Genomic DNA, 25128 nt, shown 5'->3' with positions numbered 1-25128 from the left:
TTCAAACAAAGGAACAAGCCTCACAGTGTTTTCTCTTCACCTGCCGCTGAGTGAGTGAGTGAGTGGGCACCAGTTGTTGAGCACAGAGGGAATGTGCAGGAAGTTTGACAGGGATAGGCAAATCCGTCAGATAAAAACACACAGATAACAGAGGCTGGGACACTCACACAAAACATACTTACTACTAAGAGAGGAAGTAGTCTCCTACCAGAATGTTCATCCCCCCAACATACAAACACACACACTCACTTAATGCTTTGTCACAGTCGCTGTCATTCACCATATCTTACCTCTCTCTCTTCGACAGCAACAGAAACTCACACACACACACTGATCAAACACATTCTGCTGCACTTCACACACCAACCATTCGGACGTAGCAGAGGTACCTGGGGCTGCTGTTCTCAGTATGGTGAGTACAACTAAACTGGCAATTAAAACTGTTAAGTTACTATTGAAAGCTACAATTTGAAATATGTCGCACTATATGAAGATTTCACAAGATTTATAGTTATATGAGAATTGTGAGTGACAAGTATTTCATTGCAACAACTTCCTATAACATGCTTGTACACATTCATTTACCAATGCAATGTGTTTAAGCAAGTTGTGCACGTGTGATTCAGGAGGATTAAGTTAAATAGAAGTTAAATAGTGCACTGGCATTCAACACACCTTGGACTTCAGAGTCACTGTAGTGATGTGTAGGCTTTTAGTTAATCTAATAAAAGAGCCAAATTATTTGAATTGCATTTAAAGTTTCCATTTGATTTCTTCATTTATATTGTGTAAAAACAGTATTCACCCTCTTGGTATTTTTCTTGTGCGGGTTCGTGTTAACTAGATTGAGCAAGAGAACTTTGGCCTCCACTTTTCATCACACTGGAAATAGAAATCATGTTTCCTCTTTACTTGGACAAGAAGTGAGTTTTTTCTCTTTCATTTCTCAGCTGGTCATTGCACTTAACATGTACCTATGCTTAATGGCTGCATAGACGGCAAAAGTATATGGTATATTTGCAGCAACAGGAAATGTAGCTATAAGCTAACACCTAACTATATTCTAAGAGGAGTTTCAAACATTTGAAAGTTCTTTAAACAAAATTGCAACTGGACTGACATTTAGAGAACCGGTAATTGCGACTGTCTGGTAAAGAACATATTGGGCCATTTTTAGTACACTGTGGTTAAGAAACAGACGCGTGATGAGGGAACTTTCCTCTGATTTCATATGCAGTCACATCATGACAGACAAAGGGTTATGGCACCACTGCAAGATGTTACTGGCACTATTAAAGCGAGACTCCACCCTAAGCCTTTTTTTAGGGCACCAAATACGGAACCTGCTGCAGAGTTTGCTTAAGAAAGGTGGTAGATGTAAAGTAAAAGTGGGCAGTGGCCTTCTCAGCTAAAAACAATGCTCCAACATCCCTTACTTGTCCATTCCCAGACCAAGAATACAGCAATATACCGTAATAAAAGATTTTTAGCCATATTTTGAATGATGGAGGGATAGATAACTGCAGAGCAGAGAAGTCCAGTATGTCAATTAAAGTAGAAAAATGTAATCTGAAAAGCAGCAAAACGTTTAAACTGGCAATCATTTTCCAACAAATATCTGCTTGTAGTAACCTACAACTATGACATTTTCTTATGGTTATGTTTTGGCAAGTCTAAAGGCAGAGTTAAGGTTATATTTTCTCCAGCATATAACAAAAAACATAATAATTTCCTACAACTTCCATGCCATACAAAAGGCACAATCTTGACTGGAAATGTTTTGCAAATGAACATAATTCTAAAACATGAAAGCCAAAACAATTGTCAGGGTCGTGAGAAGACATGAAGCTTCAATCTCGAAACGTAACTCGTTCAGAATTATTAAAAAGTAAACATGAGCTTAACTTGGGTTTGCATGTCTCATAAACATCATGCAGAAATCATTGTTGTTACAATAACACCCAGCAGCTTCTTCTTTTTGAAGCAAGTAGGACTGGTTTTACAATACTGTAGCTAGGTATTTGGTTAAATGTTGTTATTAGATCTGACATTTATTAGTTAACTTCCTATTCTTCTTCAGGTATAACATTATACTTTGCATCACACAGTTTTCCCTTACTTCCACTGCTCTGTTGTAGGACTAACATCAGATGTGTGTGCTCATGATCTTATCTTTACTTCCTGGTATGGTGCTGACTCCAGTCCAACCTGCCTCATTACAATAGGAGTGGCACCTACTGGGTCTGTTTATTGTTACACTTCGTAAAGCGGCATGAGATATCCTGAGTTATAACATGTTGCACATTGTGCTCAAAGGAGAGAAACATTCCAGATGTTTGAATGGCTCAATTGAAAGCAACACAATAGACTATTTTATTTACATTTCCCTTCCCCCAATCAAACTGCAATAAAATAAACAATTGCTAAGGCTCAAAACAGACATTCATTTCATTTCAAACCTTTATTTATGCAGGTGAATCCCATTGAGATCATTGGTCTCTTTTTTAAGGGTGACCTGCTGAAAGTAGGTTCCACATGAATACATAAAACAGAAAAACAAAAAGGACATCATACAGCATATTTACAGTGACTACAGTTTACATAGCTAGTGACATTTACAGGTTCCAACAGTTTCCGATTGGATAGCATCTATCCGTGCTTTAAAAACAGTTAGTGGAACCAAATTGCTCATATTGCAAACATAGCTGCCTCTCTTCAATACATATTTGACAAAAGTAGCTTTTGTTAGCCTGCAGTAATAGAGCACTTTACCTGCAATTACGAGTTTATCTATTTTATAGTTGTGTTTAATTTACATATAAGACTTTCCCTTTATGTGGCGTTTAACTTTCATGAGCTTTTAAGAATGTTTTCTTTATCATTTTGCGGGGAATAGCTTTCAAGGGAAGTCTAAAAAAATAGACTGACAGTATAGCTAACAATATTGGCACTTTTTTTTCTTCTTTTGGAGCTTGTCCTGCTAGCTACTTTTATTGGAAACGGATAACAACACTTGGTTCGTTTTATTTCAGTGTGATACTTTCAAAATCAACTCTACTCTTGCTAGTTTATAAAGATTGCCAATCCAAGCTCTAATAACCCAATGTTGGTGACACACACATTCACACACCAATGGCTTACGTGGAAAGGTGAGCGTTGATGCTAATTATAACTTTGGGTTTAGTGTCTTTTCCTTATGTAGCAAGCCTGAACCTCTGATGAATGGACAACTACTCTTCAGCAAGAGCTGTGTGTGTAGTTGCTCTGTGTGTTTTTATCATGGTTTGTGTCAATAGGTAGGTTTTATGAGTGGCCAATAGAAGCAAACAGAGAGGTTAAGTAACCACAGAAAACAGCATGTATCACATAAAGCGATTGGAAAAGAGAGAAGGAAATCCCCTGAGATGAAATAAGGCTTTTTAATGTTGAGCAACTTTCCGTTCCCATGTGAACTTTCATAAAAGTCAAATAATGAGGATTTCTTTCTTTTTTGCTCGTTCCAGCAGTTTCAGTTTCTGTAGCAGAATATTTTGTTGTGCTGACATTATTTTGCATGCTGCACAGCCCTAATGTTATTTTCAATTCTGCTTTTGTATTCTGATTATAATTCTTCTTCCTGATTCTCTTCCACTCTTTCCAGGCAAACAAAGCCGATGTAAAGGCCATGATGGCTCGGTTCCAAGCAGGTGGGGTCAGCACTGACGAGTCTTCGTTCACACCGCCTGGACGCAACAAACCAACTTTTAACCCCACCCCCTCCTTCGGCCCCATTCCCACCATACCCACAAAGAAACCCGTCCAGGAGTCCTTCTCAGGCGGTTCCATAAATACTCCTTCAAAACCCTCTTATCTGAAAAACACAGCATCAAATAAAAGTGACTCAGAGGTAAATGATCCAAACGTTGCTAAAGCCCCAGCAAGCAGGTTTGCCAGCACCCAGGATGATTCCAACAGCAACAGAAAACCTTTCACCGTTAATAAACAGCAGTCAACCTTGAAGTCACCTTTTTTACAGTCTTTTGAAGCTAAAGGCCCTCTACAGAAGCCTCCCCCCTTCAACAAGCCCCAACTGATCCCCACCCTGTCTGACCCTAAACCTACCTATCCTAAACCACCAATCAACTCCAAGCCCAGCTGGGTGAAAGAAGACAGCGGTGGAGGTTTACAACCAAAACCGAGCAGCAGCATTGGAAAGTTAATGCAGCAAAATGAAGAACTGGCAGGAGCTGGCCTCAACACTGCGAACAAACCTTCACCTCCGGCAAACCTTTTTAAGCCCCCGATCAACTTCAGGACTGCTCAGAATACCTTCAACAAAGAGTCAGATAACGGCCAGGTAGCAGATGACATACCGTCAAACGGGGGAGCTAGAAAACCGCTGCTCACCGCCACCAACTCTGTCCCTCCTCCAAAACCTCTAGCCAGTAAAAAACCCAGCATCAAAAAACCTCCAAAGCTTTTTCCTCAGACAAGCAGCATTACCAATGATGCCACTTCAGGCCCCAAGAAAAACCCCCTCCCCAACAGTTTAGCGTTGGGCCCTGCTCCTGCCAAACCCAACCGACCCCCTAACGTCCACCTAGAGAGCTTTAAAAGAGGTACTGTGGCCTCTGATAATGGTAAGTAGGGGTACATAAGGAATTAAAAGGCTGGTTTGTGACACTATACTGTACATGTACCAATCTAGGGGGTTAATATCTGTATGAGTACAATGTGCAATGCACTACAGAGTTGCTTCTTACAAAGTTGCATTACAGTTTGAGGCATCACCAAATTAATAACAGCTTAACCCCGGTAAGGAAGTGTCATCACACTTTAGGTGCTACCGTTAAACCCAAGCAAGCATTCTTTATTTAGATTAGAGTGAGAAGTTGCAGGCTTCAAAGAATCAGAATCAGAATACCTTTATTAGTCCCACAGAGGGGAAATGTACATAAATACAAAGAGCTCTATATAGGGGGGACCTTTGCTTATTTATCTGCTGAAGATGGCAATTATTCAAGAAAGAGGAATGCCTTATTCCTTTATTTTTATTTTGCTGGATTCAAAAGTATAAAGTTGAATTTGAAGATATTACAGATTTAAATGTAAAAAACAAGCCGATCTCATTTTGTGCATGTATAAACATATTTCAAGTTAGAGAAACAAATTCCTCTTGCAGTGATGATATCTGTATGTTATTTGTGGTGACCTGTTGCCATTGAGGACACAAGGTTTGTTTGTTTTTCTTGGAAGGGATATAACAATTAAAATCTTTAAAAAAATCTTACTTATTTAAGATTTCCTAGAAATTCAGTAAAATTATGTCAACAGTTCAGGTAACTGACTAATCTAGCTGTGATCCTATAGAGATGTATTTCGTTCTCAGGTCTCTGCTGCAAAAGAGATATTGACCTGATACAAAATGTAGGAGGGGTTCCTGTTACAGTTTTATTTCTGTTGATCTTCAGTCCATTTATTTTCTGTCACAGGAAATGCCATTTTAAGCAGGATCTGTAATGCGTTTCAGAAGTGTGAAAAGGACTTCCTTCAATAGTTAAAGTGGACAGTGACATTATCAACGTGTAGCCTGCATTTTTGTGTGTATTTTTGGTCATCTGAACATCTAAGGAATCATTTTATACAGCGTCTACATTTTAAATTGTGTACATTCTGTACAAAATGAATACAAGTCTTGCAAAAGCTGCTTTGCAGTTGTTCAGAGCACAAGATAAGAGACCAAAGTCACTGAAACACCCTTGGTTCCTCTATTTCGCCAGCCAAGTTCCCTGTCCAGTTTCTCCTTTCTCTCCCCCCCACTCTGCACTCTGACAGAATACATTGTTTTCACGATATGAGGAAGTAAATCCAGCAAACAGGAATAGTTTGAAGTGAGAGGTTCTGTATTTAGACAAACACCTGACCTACATTGGTATCCAGTCAGAGGTGAGGGATACATGTTGACTTAAAAGCATCATAAAGAATGAGTAAAAACTGTAACAGCAGAAATAACCATTTTGCGTATTTTCACTCGGTCATAGTGTATATCAGGGGTTTCTGTTTTGCATGAGCAACCACACTAGTCCTTTAAGGGGTCCATAGTTCTCTATGCATCAATGTATCATTGTTGGGCACTGGTAAATAACTTACAGCAATTGTTTTCTTTTTTAATATCCTGTTTTTCTGTCACAGGTCCTGGCAGCTTTAAGAAACCAACCCTCCCGATTCCTTCTCACGCCAGTATCCATAGCAACAACATGACCCCACCTCAACCCCCTCAGCCTGCAGTTCCCAGGCTGCCCCCCGGACACCCTGGAGCCATGTAAGCGCCACATTATTGCAGGGAAAAACCAACTAAATAATGATTGTACCGTATGTTTTCTGAAGGTAACCTCTGACTGTGTGTTTCAGGATGCAGCAGGGTGAGTTCCACGAGGATCCCCCGCCTCTACCACCATCTACAGGTTCAGGAACAATCACTATTTAAATATATGTGAATTATCATGACTGCACTGTGGAAAGGCCTTTTTGTGCCACAGGGAGACATGAGAGGACTGTGTGATGGTGAACCTTGTACCATATTTAGATATCAGAAGACTACATTAGTCAATATAGCTTGGCAGTGAATAGTCGGCCTTACTGACTTATTTTTGTAGTTTCTTTCTTTCATTTATGTATTTATTTAATCATTTATTTGGCAGGGACAATGCACGGTAATGAATACTTAAAACATTAAAATGTGTCAAGCGTAACAGTGCCAGATTTAGCTTTCAGCTAATTTCCATCCGCAGTGCAGCGTCCAGTGTGTTTGTGTGGATGAATTCCCCTAAGGGAGGGGGGGCCAGTCCATGTAAACATTTATAAATGAAACACATACTTGTAAAAGACTTAAAATTGTCAAAACTCAAGAAATTATGTTTTTCAAGAATGGTACAGTGGTGGTATGAATAAGGCTTTCTGTCAAACACCTTGATAGCTCTCTTGTACAGCTGTTCTATTGGTTTCAGGTTTGTGGCACAAGCAAACGACCAGTTTGTAAAACAGTATTCAATGTGGGATAGAATCATACAGTGGAGGTATGACTTTGCAGCATTGGCAGTTAAGAAATGCTGCAAAGTTGTCTATTTATCTCTAGACAGTCTAGATTTCCATTCAGTGTGAGTGCAACCTCAAGAAACTTTGCTTTACATGATTCAGAGTCAAGAGATAAGATGTTTACGATACACTGTTAATGTTACTAAAACCACTCAGAGCTCAAGTTAAAGGCAGATGATGAGCTTTTCCATAAGAATCATATTCTCCTGTAATGTTGATTATTTGTTTCTCTTTAGGTCATCCCAGTCAGAGAGCAAAGGTGAGATATGTTGATTTCATTTCACATTAATACAGATTTGCATGTGATTACACATTTAAATGCAGACATACTGTACTCACTTAGATAAATAGCGTGCATGTTCAAGGTTCTTTATTTTGTCATACAAACATAGCTACAGTGTAGTTATGCCGATGAAAATCTTAGGTCACACAGGCTTCTCCAACAGTACAACACAATAACACAGATACAGACATATATAGTGCAAGTAAATAGTAAATACAAAAAGAAAAATAGTTTAAAAAAGTGAAATAGGGAAATAGGGAAATAGTGCAATAAGAGTCTATATGCAAGTTATTGGAATGATATATTAGAGAAATAGATAAATAATTACTAAGTAGCAGATGAATGTTATGGATGTTGTTTCAACAGTTCAGGTGTTTAACAGATGTTGTTTCAGCAGTTCAGTGGTTTAGCAGTCTTATTGCCTGTGGTATGAAACTGTCTCGGAATCTGGTGGTTTTAGTACAGATGCTGCGGTATCGCCTGCCTGTGTGGTTATAAATGCATTTGAGGTGGTCAGCACATGTATATTTTTCAAATGAAGCTATTGAACATTAATCAAATGCTTGTATTGGCTTTGTACCAAACTGAATGTGACATCTTGAAGCACACCTAAAACAGACTGAACTGCTGCACCTATGCTAATTAGAATCATTGCTTAACTTCACGCTGTATAATCCCTGATTCATTCCCTTAGTGACCAATTACTGAAATGCAATTGTTCTGAAGGAAAAAGGCAAATGAACAGTTCAGTGATTACAAATATTTGAACTCAACAGGACAAAGTGTTGTGAATCAGCAAAGTAATTTGTGATTACCACAAAAAGACATGTGACTAACCCAAAAACTAAACCTTACGGTGCAATATGTAGCAACATGTATTGGAACATCCAGCTACAGCACGATTTAGAACAGATGATTCTTGTAAATGATAATAACTTACAGTGTATGCACAAAACAAATAAAATATGCAAGTTAGATTGTTTTCAGGATACATTGTTGGTGGTGTGTGACTATATGTGCATTTAAAGGTGGGGTAGGTAAGTTTGAGAAACCAGCTCGAGATACACTTTTTGTTATATTCCATGGAATGCTCTTAACATCCCGATAGCAATGAATATCTTAAGTGCTTTGACAAAAAATCCATAAAAACATTTCATCTGTGGAAGCCGTAGTACTGTAAAAAGCACCACCAATCATTTTAGCCGGCTCGGCTAAAATAACTGGATGGCCTACCTGCCTGTCAGCCTTCCATCTGTGCCAACACAGTCTCACGGCATTTCATGTTATAGTCACGAAATTAATCTATTGATTCGTGTTCACCGACACGATTTCGCTATTTTTTTCGTGTCACACAGAAGGATTTTAAAAGCAACGTAAATAATAACAAATTAGAAGGAAAAACAGATTACAAAAAATACAGATTTCAGTATTCTGAGGCTCTGAGCCCCATTTCTTTTCCTCGCTGACGGCAAAAAAACTCCGACATTATACAATTTAAAATAAAAGGGATAGGGTTTGGTTTAGGGTAAGATATTGGGTAAGAAAATGTTTTTATGAACCACACAGCTTCTGGTATTCCAAGACCCGACCGGACAAAAATACGTGGTGCAGGCACGAAACATAGAAATACATTGCTTTTACAATCGTTCTGTGTGACACGAAAAAAATGCGAAAATCGTGTTGGTGAACACGAATCAATAGATCAAATTAATTTTGTGACTAACACGAAATGCCATGAGACTGGGTTGTCTGTGCACAAACTTATCTCGTGCCCTCATTGGTCTTGTGCGCGTTCGTGTGTGTTGGAGGAGGAGCTCTGTAAGGAAGTGGCAGATATTTTCCGGCTGTCTATTTTCAAATTCTAGCGCACTCGGGCTGGTTTCTCCAAAATTACCTACCCCACCTTTAAGTATTGTGCAAAGAAATAGCAGATATTCAAAGAGGAGGAATTAAAAAATTATAATTATTGGGGCAAAGAAAGATAGAAAATGAAAACCAAATGTGGTAACACGAGGCTACAAGGTTTGAAGTGATTCAAGTATGAACTGAATCATGTATTAAAGTAAACTAATTTCTGCTGTTCTAACTATTGCTTCTTTATGTGTGTCTTGGCCAGGAGGAAAATGTTGATCATGATGATGATGATGAAGATGATGACATGTATGAGGATCTTGAAGAACGATGGTGAGAGAGTGTTCTTCATTAAATCTTCACCTGTTTATCCAACATCTTTTTCATATCTATGAAAAAGCCCTGCCAAAAAAACTAGGTTGGCTGATTTTAACTCGAACGTTGGTTCAGATCCCAGTCCAGCTGTGTTTATACCTACCTTTACCGACACTGCTCTCTGGTGGTTGTTTTGCAACCATACAAAAAGTTATGTGTCAGAAATGAACATTTGGAACCATTTAGTTTATTTCTTCAGGGTATTGTCTACTTTTCTTTGTCAAATAGGAGAAATGTGTTTTCTAATCTTAGAAATGCTGTGTTAATCTACCCATTTGTCAAATTTTATAATTTACTGTCTATTGTCAACCCTCTTTTGCTCTCAAAAGGGAGGAAGCTGAACAAAAACAAGACAAGCAGATAGAGATAGACGAGAAGGAGGAGAAAAAACGATTGGAGGCTGAGAAAAAGCAGAAGAAGGAACGCGAGAAGAAGGAACAAGATGCCAGAAAGAAATATAAAGTGAGTCAACAAGAATGGAACAAAATATGAAACTAAAACCAGCAGGGAGTAAGCTTAGCTAAGCATAAAAAGGGATACATATCCAAATGAATGTAACAATCTATTATTTCTTGTTTCTTGTCTGTTTGCATGTGTTTGTGTATGGCTTGGTGTGTTAGTTGGTTGGCTCCCTGGACGTCATCCACCAGGGGAAGGCGTGTGTGGATTGTAAAGGGAGTAAGACCGACCTGGCTCTGAAGCATGGAGACTGCCTGGACATAATACGTGTCATGGGCAACCCCGAGGGGAAGTGGGTGGGTCGACTGCAGGATGGATCCAGTGAGTCCACGTAGTTAATCCTCAGCTATTTCACGTATCCTTGTCTTAACATCCTACAAAACAATCTGTTAATACAGAATAAGCCTTTGAATATGTCTCTGATTATCTGTTTATTTTCCATCTATTCATGAGCTACACATGCAATGACTAATACCCAACATCTATCCAACAGTTGGTTATGTGAAGACCACTTCAGTGGAAATTGACTTCAACACTCTGAAGAAGCATAAATCTGAGCCGGCATACGACCCCGAAGTATACGACGACATCGATGTGATGTCTTCTGATAACAGGTACTGAATTATATACTCTTACTCGACACCAGTTTGATGCACAGACAAGTTGCACCTGACAACCCTGTCTCCTAAAAATTACGTTCCCACAGAACTAAACTGCATTCTCAATTACGTTTAGCTAGAAACGTATTTTCTCCCACGTTACGTTAGTTATGAACGTATCTCAAATACGTTTATTTTCTACATATCTTCTAGAAGCATATTTTCTTCCACGTTACGTTAGTTATGAATGTAACTTAAATACGTTTATTTTCTACATATCTGTGCCATTTATTGTCTTGCTTATAATAATGATAATTAGTTATTTATAAATATCATTTTAGAGCACACCTTTGAAATCGACAATCGGGCTCGATATATGGTTAAATTAAAATCAGTAGGCGAGGCTGTAATTTCGCCAGCTGTTACTCTCATGTGCGAGGCAGAACATAATAGCTTTAACATGCCAAAAAGCTGCTGTGTCGTTTATTGCACCTCAAACATTAAAACAAATCCAGAGTTACGTGTTTCTGTACTTCCTCTAAGAAGAAAGGACAGTAACAGAAGAGCTCTGTGACTTCAGGCTTGATCGCCGTTCAAATGACAGCGCTGGTTTCCCCAAAAGTGGGCGGGGCTGTAAAGTGAAGTAGATTTACTCTCATCTATTATTCAAAACCATTCTATTTATTCTAACGTAAATTACATGCCAGTGTTTTATCTTTTATTTATTTGTTTTTATTTTAAATCGTATAATGTCGGACTTTTTTTCCGTCTGTGAGGAAAAGAAATGGGGCTCAGAGCCTCAAAATACTGAAATCTGTATTTTTTTAAATCTTTTCCTTCTAATTTATTATTCTTTTCTAAATAACACACTGTTATTTACTCAACAATAACACACAATTATCCTTGTTTTTATGTATTCATTTAATTCTATAATCTTGGGCTTTTTAGCCGTAAATAAAGTCACCGGAAACAGACGGGACATTTTGAGCGATACACACCACAAACCCACTAAACTGATTACCCAAGATCCTCAGCTTGAAGCTTGTTGATTGGATGTTTTAGCCGCAATGCACGCTGGGATATGGTGTTGATATGGAGATATGATATCCGACAACGAAAAATAAAATAATACCTAATTCAGAGTGTGCTTGCTTTTCCCTTTGGAAGTCATCACATAACGGCATTGTAATACACGGTTCGGCTGCATTACATATTACACATCTGCCGTAATTCTTTATTTATAGAGAGAGACAAACAGGAGAACTGCTGCCAAAACTGAATACTTGACGTGGATCATAAATATATCAACAAATAAACAACATCTTCAATTTCTTTTCACAAAATACGTCTCCTTGCAGTATCAATAGTAATTCGGCTGACTTTTATATTTGATCCAATTGGTATATAGGTTATATTTACACCATAACGGTGCACAGCTGATCGAAAAGGACTTGTAGTTTTTAAAGATATTACTGATTTTCTTTGAATATAAGAATCTAAATACTGAGTTGAGAGAATAGTCAGGGGATTTGGGTGATGGGAGACACATCTATGGAATCACAATTTCAATAGCTTACTATTAAATGACGGATAGCCTATGCCTTTCTGTCTGTGATGTTTTACAAATCAGATATTAATGTGTAGAAGTAAAACAAGAGAAATAGTATAGCAATATCCTGTAAAATTATGTAAAAACATGAATAAAACTACACATCTTCAGATGTTATACATAAGTGTCTACACTAATAATACAAAGTTATTATTAGTATGCTGTGTGTACCTTGTGTGCACCACCTAGTGGTTAAAGCATGTTATTGAATTATTTTTGTTGAATAATCTTATTTGATCAAAACAATATTAAGAGTACATACTTTCATAGGGGGAAAGTAGAAGGTCAATGATAGAAATATAGAATATAAAAAGTCAAGAAGATACTAAGTGATCTCTACAATAAAACAGTTTAGTGCTGGATGTACAAAGATATTAAGGAGGATGTGCAAAACAGAAAAACGAATTAACCTTTATTAACACATTAAAAAATACTTTAGGTTAAGGTCTTCTTTTAAACAAGAAAAAAGCTCTGGGGGTATCTATCTACAGATGAATATTAAGCCTGCCAAAGTACTTAACGTCTAAAATATTGCTTTCCTGCAATGTTAACTATGTTGAAACACTTATTTTAAATGATATTATACACATTAATTATACTCTTATGTATGTAGATAGAATAAGAAATGTGCAGAATATGACAGTTTAATGGTGGAGGTATACAGACTGTATACCTCCACCATTAAACTGTCATATTCTGCACATCTATCAATATGTGTGTACTGTATAATACAGTACACACATATTGATAGATGTCTGTTGAGGAACCTGCGACCCAAGTTGTGTATAAGATCAATACACCTTAGAAAACCTTGAAATCTTGAAAGGGATATGCAAAATAGCCATTATACAGTTTTTAATTAACTATTAGTAGAGAATAACGAGTAATGAATATACTTTATAAAGATCTGCAGATAAATGTTTAGTCTTCTCAAGCACCAACTATCAAATATCTCTCCTGATTGTTGGCACTTGACAATCACCTTCCCTGAATTGTATTCAGGTGTAACTAAAGTCTGCTTTAAGGGTTGTTTATATTCCACATCATTAATCAGAATCTGCAAAGTAACTAAACTAAATGTAGTGGAGTAAAAATACCAGGTTAACCTCTGAATTGTAGTGGAGTAGAATTACAAAGTAACAATGAGCTGTCGTGTGGGTATATATTAATTATTATGGATACAAGCGATTTTCACCCATTTAGTAATTACATGTTTTAAATGTGTACACACCAATGTGTTTCCTATCGCCTAAACCTCCAGGGCTGTACACAGTGTAATACTGTCAACTTCTACATTTGGGAAAAACGTCTTTTAAAACTACAATTCCCAGTAGAGACGTGCCATAGAGAACATGTTGCGAAACACAATAGCCAGCATGTGTAGTTCTGGTGCGGCGTTCGAGTCTGCCGTGGTTTCGTTCCATTTCAAAGAGCTTGACGCTCGGCGTAACCTTGGCGCAACATCACGGGGTTTGTCAACGGGACTGTAGTCCCAAACGATAGCTGGGGATTATGGGTAGTGTAGTGTCTTGGGCCATCCTAAATCTCGAAATGTCCCGTCTGTTTCTGGTGACTTTATTTACGGCTAAAAAGCATGCTAAATGCCCAAGATTATAGAATTAAACGAATAAATAAAAACAAGGATAATTGTGTGCTATTGTTGAGTAAATAACAGTGTGTTATTTAGAAAAGAATAACAAATTAGAAGGAAGAGATTTTAAAAAATACAGATTTCAGTATTTTGAATCTCTAAACCCCATTTATTTTCCTCAAAGACGACAAAAAAAGTCCGACATTATACGATTTAAAATAAAAACAAATAAATAAAAAGATAAAACACTGGCATGTAATACGTTAGAATAAATAGAATGGTTTTGAATAATAGATGACAGTAAAATCTACTTCACTTTACAGCCCCGCCCACTTTTGGGGAAACCAACGCTGTCATTTGAACGGCGATCAAGCCTGAAGCCACAGAGCTCTTCTGTTACTGTCCTTTCTTCTTAGAGGAAGTACAGAAACACGTAACTCTGGATTTGTTTTAATGTTTGAGGTGCAATGAACGACACAGCAGCTTTTTGGCATGTTAAAACTATTATGTTCTGCCTCGCACATGAGAGTAACAGCTGGCGAAATTACAGCCTCGCCTACTGATTTTAATTTAACCATATATCGAGCCCGATTGTCGATTTCAAAGGTGTGCTCTAAAATGATATTTATAAATGACTATTATCATCATTATAAGCAAGACAATAAATGGCAAAGATATGTAGAAAATAAACGTATTTCAGATACGTTCATAAGGAACGTAACCTGGGAGAAAACATGTTTCTAGAAGATATGTAGAAAATAAACGTATTTGAGATACGTTCATAACAAACGTAACGTGGGAGTAAATACGTTTCTAGCTAAACGTAATTGAGAATGCAGTTTAGTTCTGTGGGAACGTAATTTTTAGGAGACAGGGTTGCACCTGAAATGACTGGAGAGAGAACAAGAGAACTTCAGCTTCAGCAACACAGACAAACAGATATTAAAAAGTTCACATTTTCACTGTATATTATTGTAGATATTATTAAATAAATGTTATTTTGTTTTCTGTGATTTGCTCAGAATATTCAAAGTTGACCCTTAAGGAAATATGTTTGATTAATATACATTTCTTGCAGAGAGTTAGATGGCATTATATCTGCAGTTTTAGCTTAGCTTAGCACAAATAATTGAAACAATAGCCAACAGGTAGCTTGTAAAAGATTAAAAACGATACAAATACCAGCACCATTCAAGCTCATAATTAACCAGTAATGTACACGTTACATTGCAAGATGAGTTTAGCTTTATGACCCTATTTACTACATGTATCAACTTGCCAAAACAAAGGTTTACTCAATCTATACTGTTTATCTCAACCCTTCTTACCCTACAGTGGAATGAAAAGACCAGGAGGTATGTTTAAAACCTAAAAATGAACATATGAATGTCCTCATATTTGTTTACAATCTTTTCATTCAGTTAATATCATGGTTGTTTTTTGGTAAAATATGTTATCGTAACGTCTTTACTGTTTACCTGTAGTTGTCCTGCCCCCACCTCCAGGAGACGGAGAAGAAATATATGATGATATTGATCCAAACCTGGACGTCATGTAGGCATTTCTTTTTTGTTTTCAATAGTCAGATGGAGTACGATTATCTCAGTACAATATGTTTATGTGGACAGGAAAGTTAAAAGAATTGAAAGAAATGCAGATATGTTCATGATTGGTTGGCTCTTTAGTCCCACGGACTGCAGGTCTTCTCCTAAGAAGCCTCGTAGCTTCCTTCAGATGTTTGACCGGAACGGACGTCTATCCAGCACTAAAGAGTAAAATACACTCAGTACTAAGACTGATCACAGATCTACTGTCCACTGTTCATAATCACTCAGCACTCATTTTTTGATATTTGAGTTCCTCTCAGATGAAGCTGATTTTGAACTTTGATTCTCTCCCCAAATTAGATCACTTACTGACTAACACTGAAGGATGACTAATCTACACATTGTTTCTGTTATAATCAGTGCATTAACTGTTGATGATTTTATTAACCTTTTCAACTCATTTGCATGTCTTAAATTAATATAAGACTGTTAACCAGATCGTAGTATAAAGGAATTGTCCGTCAATGTCGAGTATACTAACTAAATATTGTGTTCAAATCAGTGAATGTGATCCCCATGTGTGGTTGCTCTGATTCATACTAACCTACTTTTGATTAACGATATTGCAATGATATAAATTATGTAAAATGTTAACTATTTTTCTTCTCTTGTGCCAGAATGCCTCCACCAGAACAGTTCAATGCGGATGGGAATTCAGGTATTACTCACTGTAATAGTATTATACCATGTGGATATGTAATGAAAAAGGATACGTGTTCCCAGTATTTGTCCTTCCTATATAATATAAAGTAGATATGTGCTAGTTTGAATCTCCGACTGACACACCTACTCTTCAAATCATGCTGATGGTCTTTTTTAGTAGTTTGTTTAAAATGTGCCCCCTCTGAATTCATCTAATGTCAGTGGTCTTTGGTATTAAAGTAAAAAATATTCCATAACTAACTTATTTTTGTACGTGTTGTCACAGCAATTGATGAGGATATATACGACGATGTTGACTCTCAAAGTGGGCCTCCTGTTCCTCCGACCATCAGCAGGTACAATCATTCGCAACTACCTGTATTTTCAAAACTGTCAGAGGTTTAAAAAAGTGACATCAAATATGTATGTTTTCTCTGCAGCCTTCCATCACTAAAAGGCAGAAGCAAGACTCTAGAGATGGACCCAAAAAAGCAGAAAAAGTTTGAGAAAGAGGAGAAGGAATTCAGGAAAAAGTTTAAAGTGTGTTGCTCCATTATGTCTTCAAGCATGTTTATTTGACCGCTGCAAAACAAAATTAAACTGTCGCTTTATAATTCAAATGAATTCAGACTACAGCTAAAAATAATACTTTAAATCAAATTCAATTTGAAAATTTGGTATAATAATACTGGTGAATATAAAGTTAAACTGGCAAAGCTTTTCCTACATTAAAAACAAATGTGGTGTCAATAGTCGCAACATTAATGATGTCATTCTCTTTCAGTATGAAGGGGAGATACAGGTGCTTAACCAGGTGACCATCGCCCCGACACTGACGAATAAGAAGTGGAGTGGGAAGGAGCTCGCAGTCAGAGCAGGAGAGAAACTTGACGTAATTGTTAACGCCGTGGATAACAAACTGATCTGCCGGAACGATGAGGGGAAATGTGAGTATCTGCAGCTCATTGTTAGGGGTTGCAAACACATTTATAAATATTCAAGATTCCCACACAACAGTTTTTTTGTATTCGTCGCAACACAAAATTGGACGACCCAAGTCTAAAATCTGCTTCTGTGTGTATTTTACAGTTGGTTATGTTTCGACCGGCCACATATTTACAGAGTAAGTACCACAACCATTCACTCACATAAGTGCACACAAGTCTGGTTATACTGACTTTTTGAATATCTTGTGAATTGTAAGGTGACCTTGGCTGTTATGTAAGGCGCCTCCAAATACAATGTATTATTATTATTAAGAAAGAGAGACATAAGAACATGTTGTCGGTACTGATCGTTTTGTTTTTGTTTACAGTGATGGTGATATCTACGATGATATTGGAGATGGTATGTTTTTTATTACCTTTTTTAAGCAGTGGACCCCAATCTCCATTTTAAAAGAAACACATTTTAAAATAAATATTGTCTTTTCTTTTCAGATTGCATCTATGACAACGATTAAAACCATTGCACTGGGTTTATAGTTTCACACTCATACTGTTCATGTTATTTATTATTTTGTATTGATAATATAAATTGGGAGCTGCTTTTGGTTAGCCTAATAATTAGACCAAATTTCAAATGTTCTCTTAAATATTTATTTATCAACATTTGAGTCACAGAATAAATTAGACATGTGGGCGGTGTTTCAGAGATCTGGAATTCGGCCAGCTTAATTTCTTAAATGTCATCCTTTAAATGTAGTTTTCTTCAAAAACACAAAACAAACTATTGGAATAAGGTTACTTGCAACTTTTCAGCAAAATGGGAAACATTTGTAACCAAACAGTATTTTCGTTAAGCATTTAAAAACTCCACAGCACTGTATTTACATGTATGCTTCTATTGTGCTCTGTAATTTGGTAGGAAGATCTACATGTTTTAAACATTATTGTTTTTCTGTTTTTTAAATGATGTCCATAATAGGATACTGTAAATTCCATTCCTAACTTTAAGGCCATCTGGCATTTTAACAGCTCCGTAGTTAACTCTGTTGTCTCTGTCTCAAATTTTAACATGTAGAATAAACAACTGTTGGTGCCAAAATGTCTCTATTGTACTGTACATACATTAATAAAATGCATATTGATTTTTGTCTAAACATCTTTATGTGTCCTTTTGTATAAGCAATAGCACATCTGCTATAGAGAGAGAGAGCTCAATCCGTGTATCTACCGTCCAATTGTTTTTCTTTATTAAACACGTAAAGGGAAGAGCGTTTGAGAGGCCTTTTTGCTTTTTGCTTTTTACCTTACTAAATGGTCTAATGGTCATTGGAGCGAGGGGCGGGGCGAAACTCACGGAAGTGATTTCAAAACAAAAGCACTCGTTTGCTAAAATCACACTTTGAATCACGAGAGTATCCTGCTGAAGGACCAGTGATTATTATAAACAAGGGGAATTTAGCGATCACAACGAAAACGGCCAAGACAGATATTGAGCCCAGAAAATTGATGTTATTAATAAGGGCTGTAAATATAATAAGCCTATGTCTAAAATGGACAACATTGTTAGGAGATTTAAACAACCTGATCTCACCAGAATGCGTGACTCCACCACGACTCCTTAACACCGCATTGCGTGGTGGAGTCACGCATTCTGCTACATTTACGTGTCTGCACCACGCAAACAACCCAATGTAAAGTGAATGAGGCTCTTTTGTCGTGGTGCACACGCGCATTTCTACAACGTCTCGCAGTGAGATTTTATTCTATAAAACGTTTTTTAAATCTACTTTATAGCTTGTAGTAACTCACGGGAGGCTTCTTTTATTTTATTTGTATTCATAATAATTTTTATTTTTCGTCAGAATGTAAAAATTACATTAGTTACGAATTTTTGTTCTCAAAAAACAGTGCATTGTGTGTAATACAACTGTGATTTTTATAAAATTAGTTAGTTTTTAAGGAAGGCCAGAGCTTCAGCTGTGTCAAATAGATTGTTCCCTTTAGTTAACGTTATTTAAAAGATAATGATCATGTCCCCTTTATTGTATTACGAGCATCCATTCCCATTGGATAACGGAGGATTTTTCACCCGGAAGTAAGTATTCTCCTTACTGTCGATTGATTTTACAGTGATATCTGAACTACTCATCAACTCAAAAACACCAAATTATCCTTGTTAATTACACAACATTGATTGGTTTGAATTGTGTGCAATGCTTTTGTATTTTTCCCCTTTGATTCGGAGAAACGAATATTTTTTCGGAATTTTTGGATGGCAGAAGACACTACACTACCCAGAGTCCTCAGCTATCGTTTGGGACTACACCATGTGCTTAGCTTGACAAACCCCGTGATCAGTCCTCAAGCTCTGTGATTGATTGACCTCCAACTGCATTCCATATAAAAAACGTTTCGTAAAAGATAAAATCATACTTTATTCAGCAGTGCTTGCTTTACTCTTTGAAAATCATCACATGAATGCATTGTAATAAATGGTTTGGCTGCATTAAATATTACACATCTATCGTAGTTCTTTATTTATCTACAGAGATCGGGCATCAGAATAGACCGGAAACTATTCTTTTACTGTTCTGTTTTAATTTCACAATAAAGTTAGTAGTAATAATCTGTTTTGATATTATTGTTTTTTATTAACTACTAGACCTCTGGGTCATGTTAAGACCATATTTTCTGTGTTGCTGTGGGTTTTGGGGCGGTGGTGGCGAAGTAGATAGGGACTTGGCTTGGGAACTGGAAGGTCACCAGTTCAAGTCCCCGAAAGAACAAGTGCTACCGAGGTGTCCAAGGCACCGTTCCCCACATTGCTCCCCGGGTGCCGTTCAAAATGGCAGCACACTGCTCCTAACACTAGGATGGGTCAAATGCAGAGAAATAATTTCCCCATGAGGGATTAATAAAAGTTCATCTTCTATCTTCTTTTTTCCATCGCTTTTGTGTTACAAATATAAAAAAAATAACTAAATATTGCGTCGAAAACTAAACCAAAAACAGCAGTATATTTTATTTTGTTAACACTGTAAACTTGACAGCTTTTTAACCCGCACCTCCTACTGGTTAAAGCACGTTATTACACGTTTAGAGTAATGCAATGCAGGTAGATTGTGTTGCTTTTTAATGACTGTTTAAAATGCCTTTTTCTTAATGTCTTTTATTTTTGTAAAGCACTTTTGAATGTGTTATATTTTATGAAAACATTTAAATATTAAGACTCTTAATATTTAAATATGAAGAGGGTGCGAACTGGAGGGGAGCAGGGGGAGCTATAGCTCCCCTAGTGGTGACATGAGCTCCCCTGGGAACATGGTTTGTGAAATTTGGGGGGAGCTCTCTAAAATACTGATATGATGACCAAATAAATTCCATTTTGGGCATGTTTTTTTTTCAAAGGTGTAAAATAAGTGAAATAAAATTATATTTAGAGTTTATGATTCATGAAAAAAGTGTCGCCTGCTTGCACCGTGCACGCTGCCTGCAGCTCCACCCACTACCCACTCACTCACAAGCTCGTTTAGTTAGCACTGCATGTTTACCAGGCATTGTTGCTGCTGCTGACATGTCGAAAAGAAAAAAACAACATACCTTGGGCAATTTCTTTAAAAAGACGGCCAAACAACCTGATCAAGAAGACCAACCGAATGTAGCTGGTGGTAGCACATCGTACGTTGTGACTGCTGCTACAACAGAACCGAGAGAGGAGGGAGCTAAGGTCAGTGCTAGTGCTAACTTGACAGCTAACGTTAACTTGGGGGCTGAAGAGACACAAGAAGTGTGTGGCGTCGCGTCTCTCCAGGCAGTGAGAGGGTTGTGTTGTGCTATAGCTGTATTATTAATATTAATATTGTTCATGGTTGGTGCCGCTGGCTGCTCTTATCGCGTGTGTTCGGCTCTGTGTAGGCTACAGCCGTAATAGGCTATAGCCCATGTGAAACAATGTAGCCTGTTTTTGAGTCATTTTAAGTTGATTTAATTAAACAGTCAAACGTTACATTGGTGGTCCGTGGATTATTTATTATCAAGTTGATTGAAGTTTGCGTAGCCCATACATGCTCGGGAAATCTGTTGACATGAACATGATCCATCGGGACGTTTCATGTAAATGTAGACCTGTGGCACCACAACATATTTTCTCTTTATAATAGGCCTATGTCTGTGCTGTTGCTATTAATGCACGGATCAGCATCCCCCGTAGTTGTGTATATGATAATTATGTCAATAAACCTTAGAAAATCTTGGAATCTTGAAAGGGATGTGCAAAATATCAATTATTTACAGTCTTTAATGAACGATTAGGGAATAACGAGTAATGAATATGCTTTATACGGATCTGCAGATAAATGTTTAGTCTTCTCAAGCACCAACTATCAAATATCTCTCCTGATTGTTGGCACTTGACGATCACCTTCACTGAATTTTACTCAGGTGTAACTAAAGTCTGAGTTAAGGGTTGTTTATATTTCACATCATTAATCCAAATCTGTAAAGTAACTAAAATAAATGTAGTGGAGTAAAATACCACATTAACCTTAAAGAAAGCCCTCAGGATTATAAAAGACCCCCATCACCCCAGCCACAAACTGTTCTGTCTGCTGCCGTCTGGCAGGCGGTACCGCAGCATCCGGACTAAAACCACCAGACTCAGGGACAGCTTCATCCCCCAGGCCATAAGACTATTAAACACCTGAACTTAGAAACAACATCCATAACATTCATCTGGCTGCTACTTAGAAATTATTTATCTAATATATCATATTCACAATGTAGTGACTGCTTTTTTGTCTTTTGTTTTCTTAGTTATGTTCTCTTTTATATATGTGTGTTATGTGTTATGTGTAACGTTGCTGCCTTCTGGGCCAGGTCAGCATTGAAAATGAGATTGTATCTCAATGCTTTTATCTGGTTAAATAAAGGTTAAAAAAAAAGAAAAAAGATTCCAATCACTTGTATATAGACTCTTATTGCACTATTTCACTATTTGTTCTGTGTATCTGTTTTATTGTGTTGCACTGTTGGAGGACCCTGCGACCTAAGGGGGGGGGATAGGACACGTTCGATTCCTGTTTTGAATAGTGTGCCGTCGATGGGTTTCATTCCATTTCAAGGTGCTTTTTGACGCTCTGTGTAAACTTTGCGCACTGCCACTCCAACATCCAATCACAGAGCTTGAGGCCTGATCACGGGGTTTGTCAAGCTAAGCACATGGTGTAGTCCCAAACGATAGCTGAGGATCCTGGGTAGTGTAGTGTCTTCTGCCATCCAAAAACTCCGAAAAAATATAAGGATAATTTGGTGTTTTTGAGTTGATGAGTAGTTCAGATATCACTGTAAAATCAATCGACAGTAAGGAGAATACTTACTTCCGGGTGAAAAATCCTCCGTTATCCAATGGGAATGGACGCTCGTAATACAATAAAGGGGACATGATCATTATCTTTTAAATAACGTTAACTAAAGGGAACAATCTATTTGACACAGCTGAAGCTCTGGCCTTCCTTAAAAACGAACTAATTTAATAAAATCACAGTTGTATTACACACAATGCACTGTTTTTTGCAACCCGGTATCACGGCAAGACGTGAACATGTGACGATTTACCATGCTAGGAGACGTGAAGATGTCACGATTTCGTCCCTTCAAACGTGACAGTTACACGGTATTGTTAACCCATGTTAACCAGTGGAGAAATAACCGGAAATACCAACCAAATGCTACTCCGGCGTAATGATTTATTTTGTAATAGTCACACTCGATTACGCCGATTTTCTTGTTGCCCCAGCTGGTCGACACCTCTTTTAGCAGAAACAAAGGCTACATTAATGTATTAAATCGATGTTAATCCGTGTGTGTGAATGTGGAATTAACGGACGTGACGTTGTGCGATTGAGTTGCCAGGCAACAGCTTCGGTTCATGTTAATTTACAAACTCTTCAACTACAACCGTAGTTATATTTAAAAACATGTTAGAAGGCCTCACGAAATACTTTAATGCAAATTAAAATGTAAATGTGAAGGAATGTGTGTATAACAAAATACATCGGTCATAAACAAAACCGGAAACAGACGTAGGCAAGATCCTCAGCTCGATGATTGGATGGTTTAGCTGCAATGCATGCTGGGATTTGGTGTTTATGTGATGTGAAATCTGAAAACGTTTTTCAAAAATACAATAATACTTTATTCCGAGTGTGCTTACTTTTCTCTTTGCCGACCGTCAGTCAAGACACGGGGGTGTCCGCCACAGAGAGTGAACCCCTCTCCGTGTCGGTCTGGGGCTCATTATCCGCTGTGGCCACAGAACCGGAATCCCGCGCCCTGGCAGGCCGGGACCTGGTGACGACAAGACACGCGGGAATGGATTCCCGCGCTTTACCAAGCTGGGGCTCCCGGTTAGACCTCACCATGGTCTCACCCGCGGAGGATGTCCTCGAGCTGGACTACGAGGAGGACGAAGAGGAGGACGCCCTGGCGTTCCTCCTGTCCGAATCGGATGAACAGGAAGCGGACACCTTCATGTCACTTGACATGTCTCATGTCATGAGCAGCACTTGCCTCAGGCTGCAAAGCCTGAGGCAAGTGCTGCTCTCCCGGGCGATAGCGCACCAGCTTCGCCCGGTCTGAGCATGGACCTGGAGCCCGTGTGCAAACGCCTGCTCTGCATGCCGCCCATGGAACCGCTGGTAGCGGCTCACCTTCTACCAAAGTTGGGCCCGTCACCAAGCAGGAACCCCACGCTGCCAGCAAAGTCGGACCGTTTTCAGTCAGCAATGACTGAACGGTCCTACAAAGCTGCAGCGTTGTCCGCCAGGGCCCTGAATGTGTCCTCGCTGCTAACCGCCTACCAAGCAGAGCTCTGCGAGGACCTGTCGGGTAACCCGGGGGCAGCCACTCTGGACGAGATGGCAGCGGTCACGGACATTTGTCTCCGTGTCCAACGCTGCGCCGTCCAGGCCACGGGCAAGGTAATGGGGATCATGGTGGTGCAGGAAAGAGCGAGATGGCTCAACCTCACCACTCTCCCAGACCGGGAAAAGGATAAAAGGAGGATGTGCTGGATATGCCCATCGTTCCCGAGGGAATTTTCGGCTCCGCTCTCGCCTCCATGCAAAGGAGGTGTGAGACGAAGAAGAGGGAGGACGAGGCACTCCACCTCTGCCTCCCTCGAAGGGTCCAGCCGCTGCTTTCGCAGCAGCAGTCCTCTGCCCATGCTGCCTCGAACTCTGCTCGGTTTAATGCACCGAAGACGCAGAGGCCGCAGCACACCCCGAGTCCCCAGCCCAGGCTGGAGACAAGGGCAAGCTGGCCTAGAAATTCTCCGGTTCCAGCTGCAGCTCAGGCTCAGCCAACCAGAATTTCGGCCAGCAGTTGAGGAAGAAGAAGCGAGCGGCGTGACAGCCCCTCCTTCTTCCCTCCGTGAATGTGTTCCCGCCGCCTCGAGAGATGCCTAAACACCATCCTCAAGTCCGCACAAACACATGTCACACATTGGTTGATCCTTCTGTCATAAAACATTTGCAGCTGACGCATCCAGGCTTCAGGCCGAGGGCGCAGCTCAAAAAAATGAAAAGAAAATCAATATAGCCAATAAACAGCCCGTCAATTGTTCCCTTTCTGAGAGCAGCTACGGCATCTCTCAAAAGGCGGATTACTGACGGGTCTGTGAAGGCACCACTGCCACGCGCATGCGCTGTGCCGGCTGGAGCTGTAAAGGCACCGCCGTCACGCGCATGCGCAGTGCCGGCTGGAGCTGGAGCCAGCTGTGTGACATCTCAGCTGGCTCTGACGTCCACACAGCAGCTTCAGAAGAAACTTCCACCGCTTCCAACGCTTCTCTGCCCATTGACTTTGAATGGGGATGACGTCACTTTGCCTCGCATTTCACCGAACTGCATTGTGGGGGAGCGAAGCGAAGATTTTCAGGATGTCCAGGATTTCCAGGATTCCAAAGTTGAGCAATGTTCAACTTTTGAAGCTGAGCTGGAAGCGCCAGCCACACAACACGTTTATGCAAATCTGACAGTAGAAGCGCTAGCCAATCAAACCGCGTGTAAGCAGGGAGAACCAGACTGCAGTTAA

At 38.9% G+C, this 25128-nt stretch overlaps 1 protein-coding gene across 3 annotated transcripts; it reads left to right on the top strand.

Moving 5' to 3' along the window:
• The first annotated feature begins 228 nt into the window (after window positions 1–228).
• On the top strand, window positions 229–18191 carry fyb1b (FYN binding protein 1 b). 3 transcript variants are annotated; one of them, XM_034096015.2, is made up of 19 exons: window positions 229–412; window positions 3641–4598; window positions 6172–6301; window positions 6391–6443; window positions 7311–7333; window positions 9474–9541; window positions 9913–10045; window positions 10204–10363; window positions 10536–10656; window positions 15177–15196; window positions 15326–15395; window positions 15527–15613; window positions 16066–16106; window positions 16377–16446; window positions 16531–16630; window positions 16875–17037; window positions 17180–17213; window positions 17406–17437; window positions 17530–18191. In XM_034096015.2, the coding sequence occupies exons 1-19, from the start codon at window positions 410–412 to the stop codon at window positions 17550–17552; spliced, it is 2289 nt and encodes a 762-aa protein (XP_033951906.1). In that variant the 5' UTR covers window positions 229–409; the 3' UTR covers window positions 17553–18191. The 3 variants fall into 3 exon arrangements, with proteins under 3 accessions (XP_033951906.1, XP_033951905.1, XP_033951908.1); XM_034096014.2 differs by having other exon boundaries at window positions 3641–4619; XM_034096017.2 differs by lacking the exon at window positions 15527–15613 and having other exon boundaries at window positions 3641–4619.
• Window positions 18192–25128: the final 6937 nt, after the last annotated feature.

This window comes from Pseudochaenichthys georgianus, chromosome 12 (assembly GCF_902827115.2).
Source record: "Pseudochaenichthys georgianus chromosome 12, fPseGeo1.2, whole genome shotgun sequence".
NCBI lineage: Eukaryota > Metazoa > Chordata > Actinopteri > Perciformes > Channichthyidae > Pseudochaenichthys > Pseudochaenichthys georgianus.
Note: the sequence above shows the minus strand (reverse complement) of the source record. Positions and strands in the feature narration are given on the sequence as shown.

What these genes read in the sequence shown, in the direction of transcription:
- fyb1b (XM_034096014.2), top strand. An exon ending in CAATGCGGATGGGAATTCAG is followed by an intron (nt 16,107 to 16,376) that starts GTATTACTCACT and finishes GTGTTGTCACAG; the next exon opens with CAATTGATGAGGATATATAC. An exon ending in GTTCCTCCGACCATCAGCAG is followed by an intron (nt 16,447 to 16,530) that starts GTACAATCATTC and finishes TTTTCTCTGCAG; the next exon opens with CCTTCCATCACTAAAAGGCA.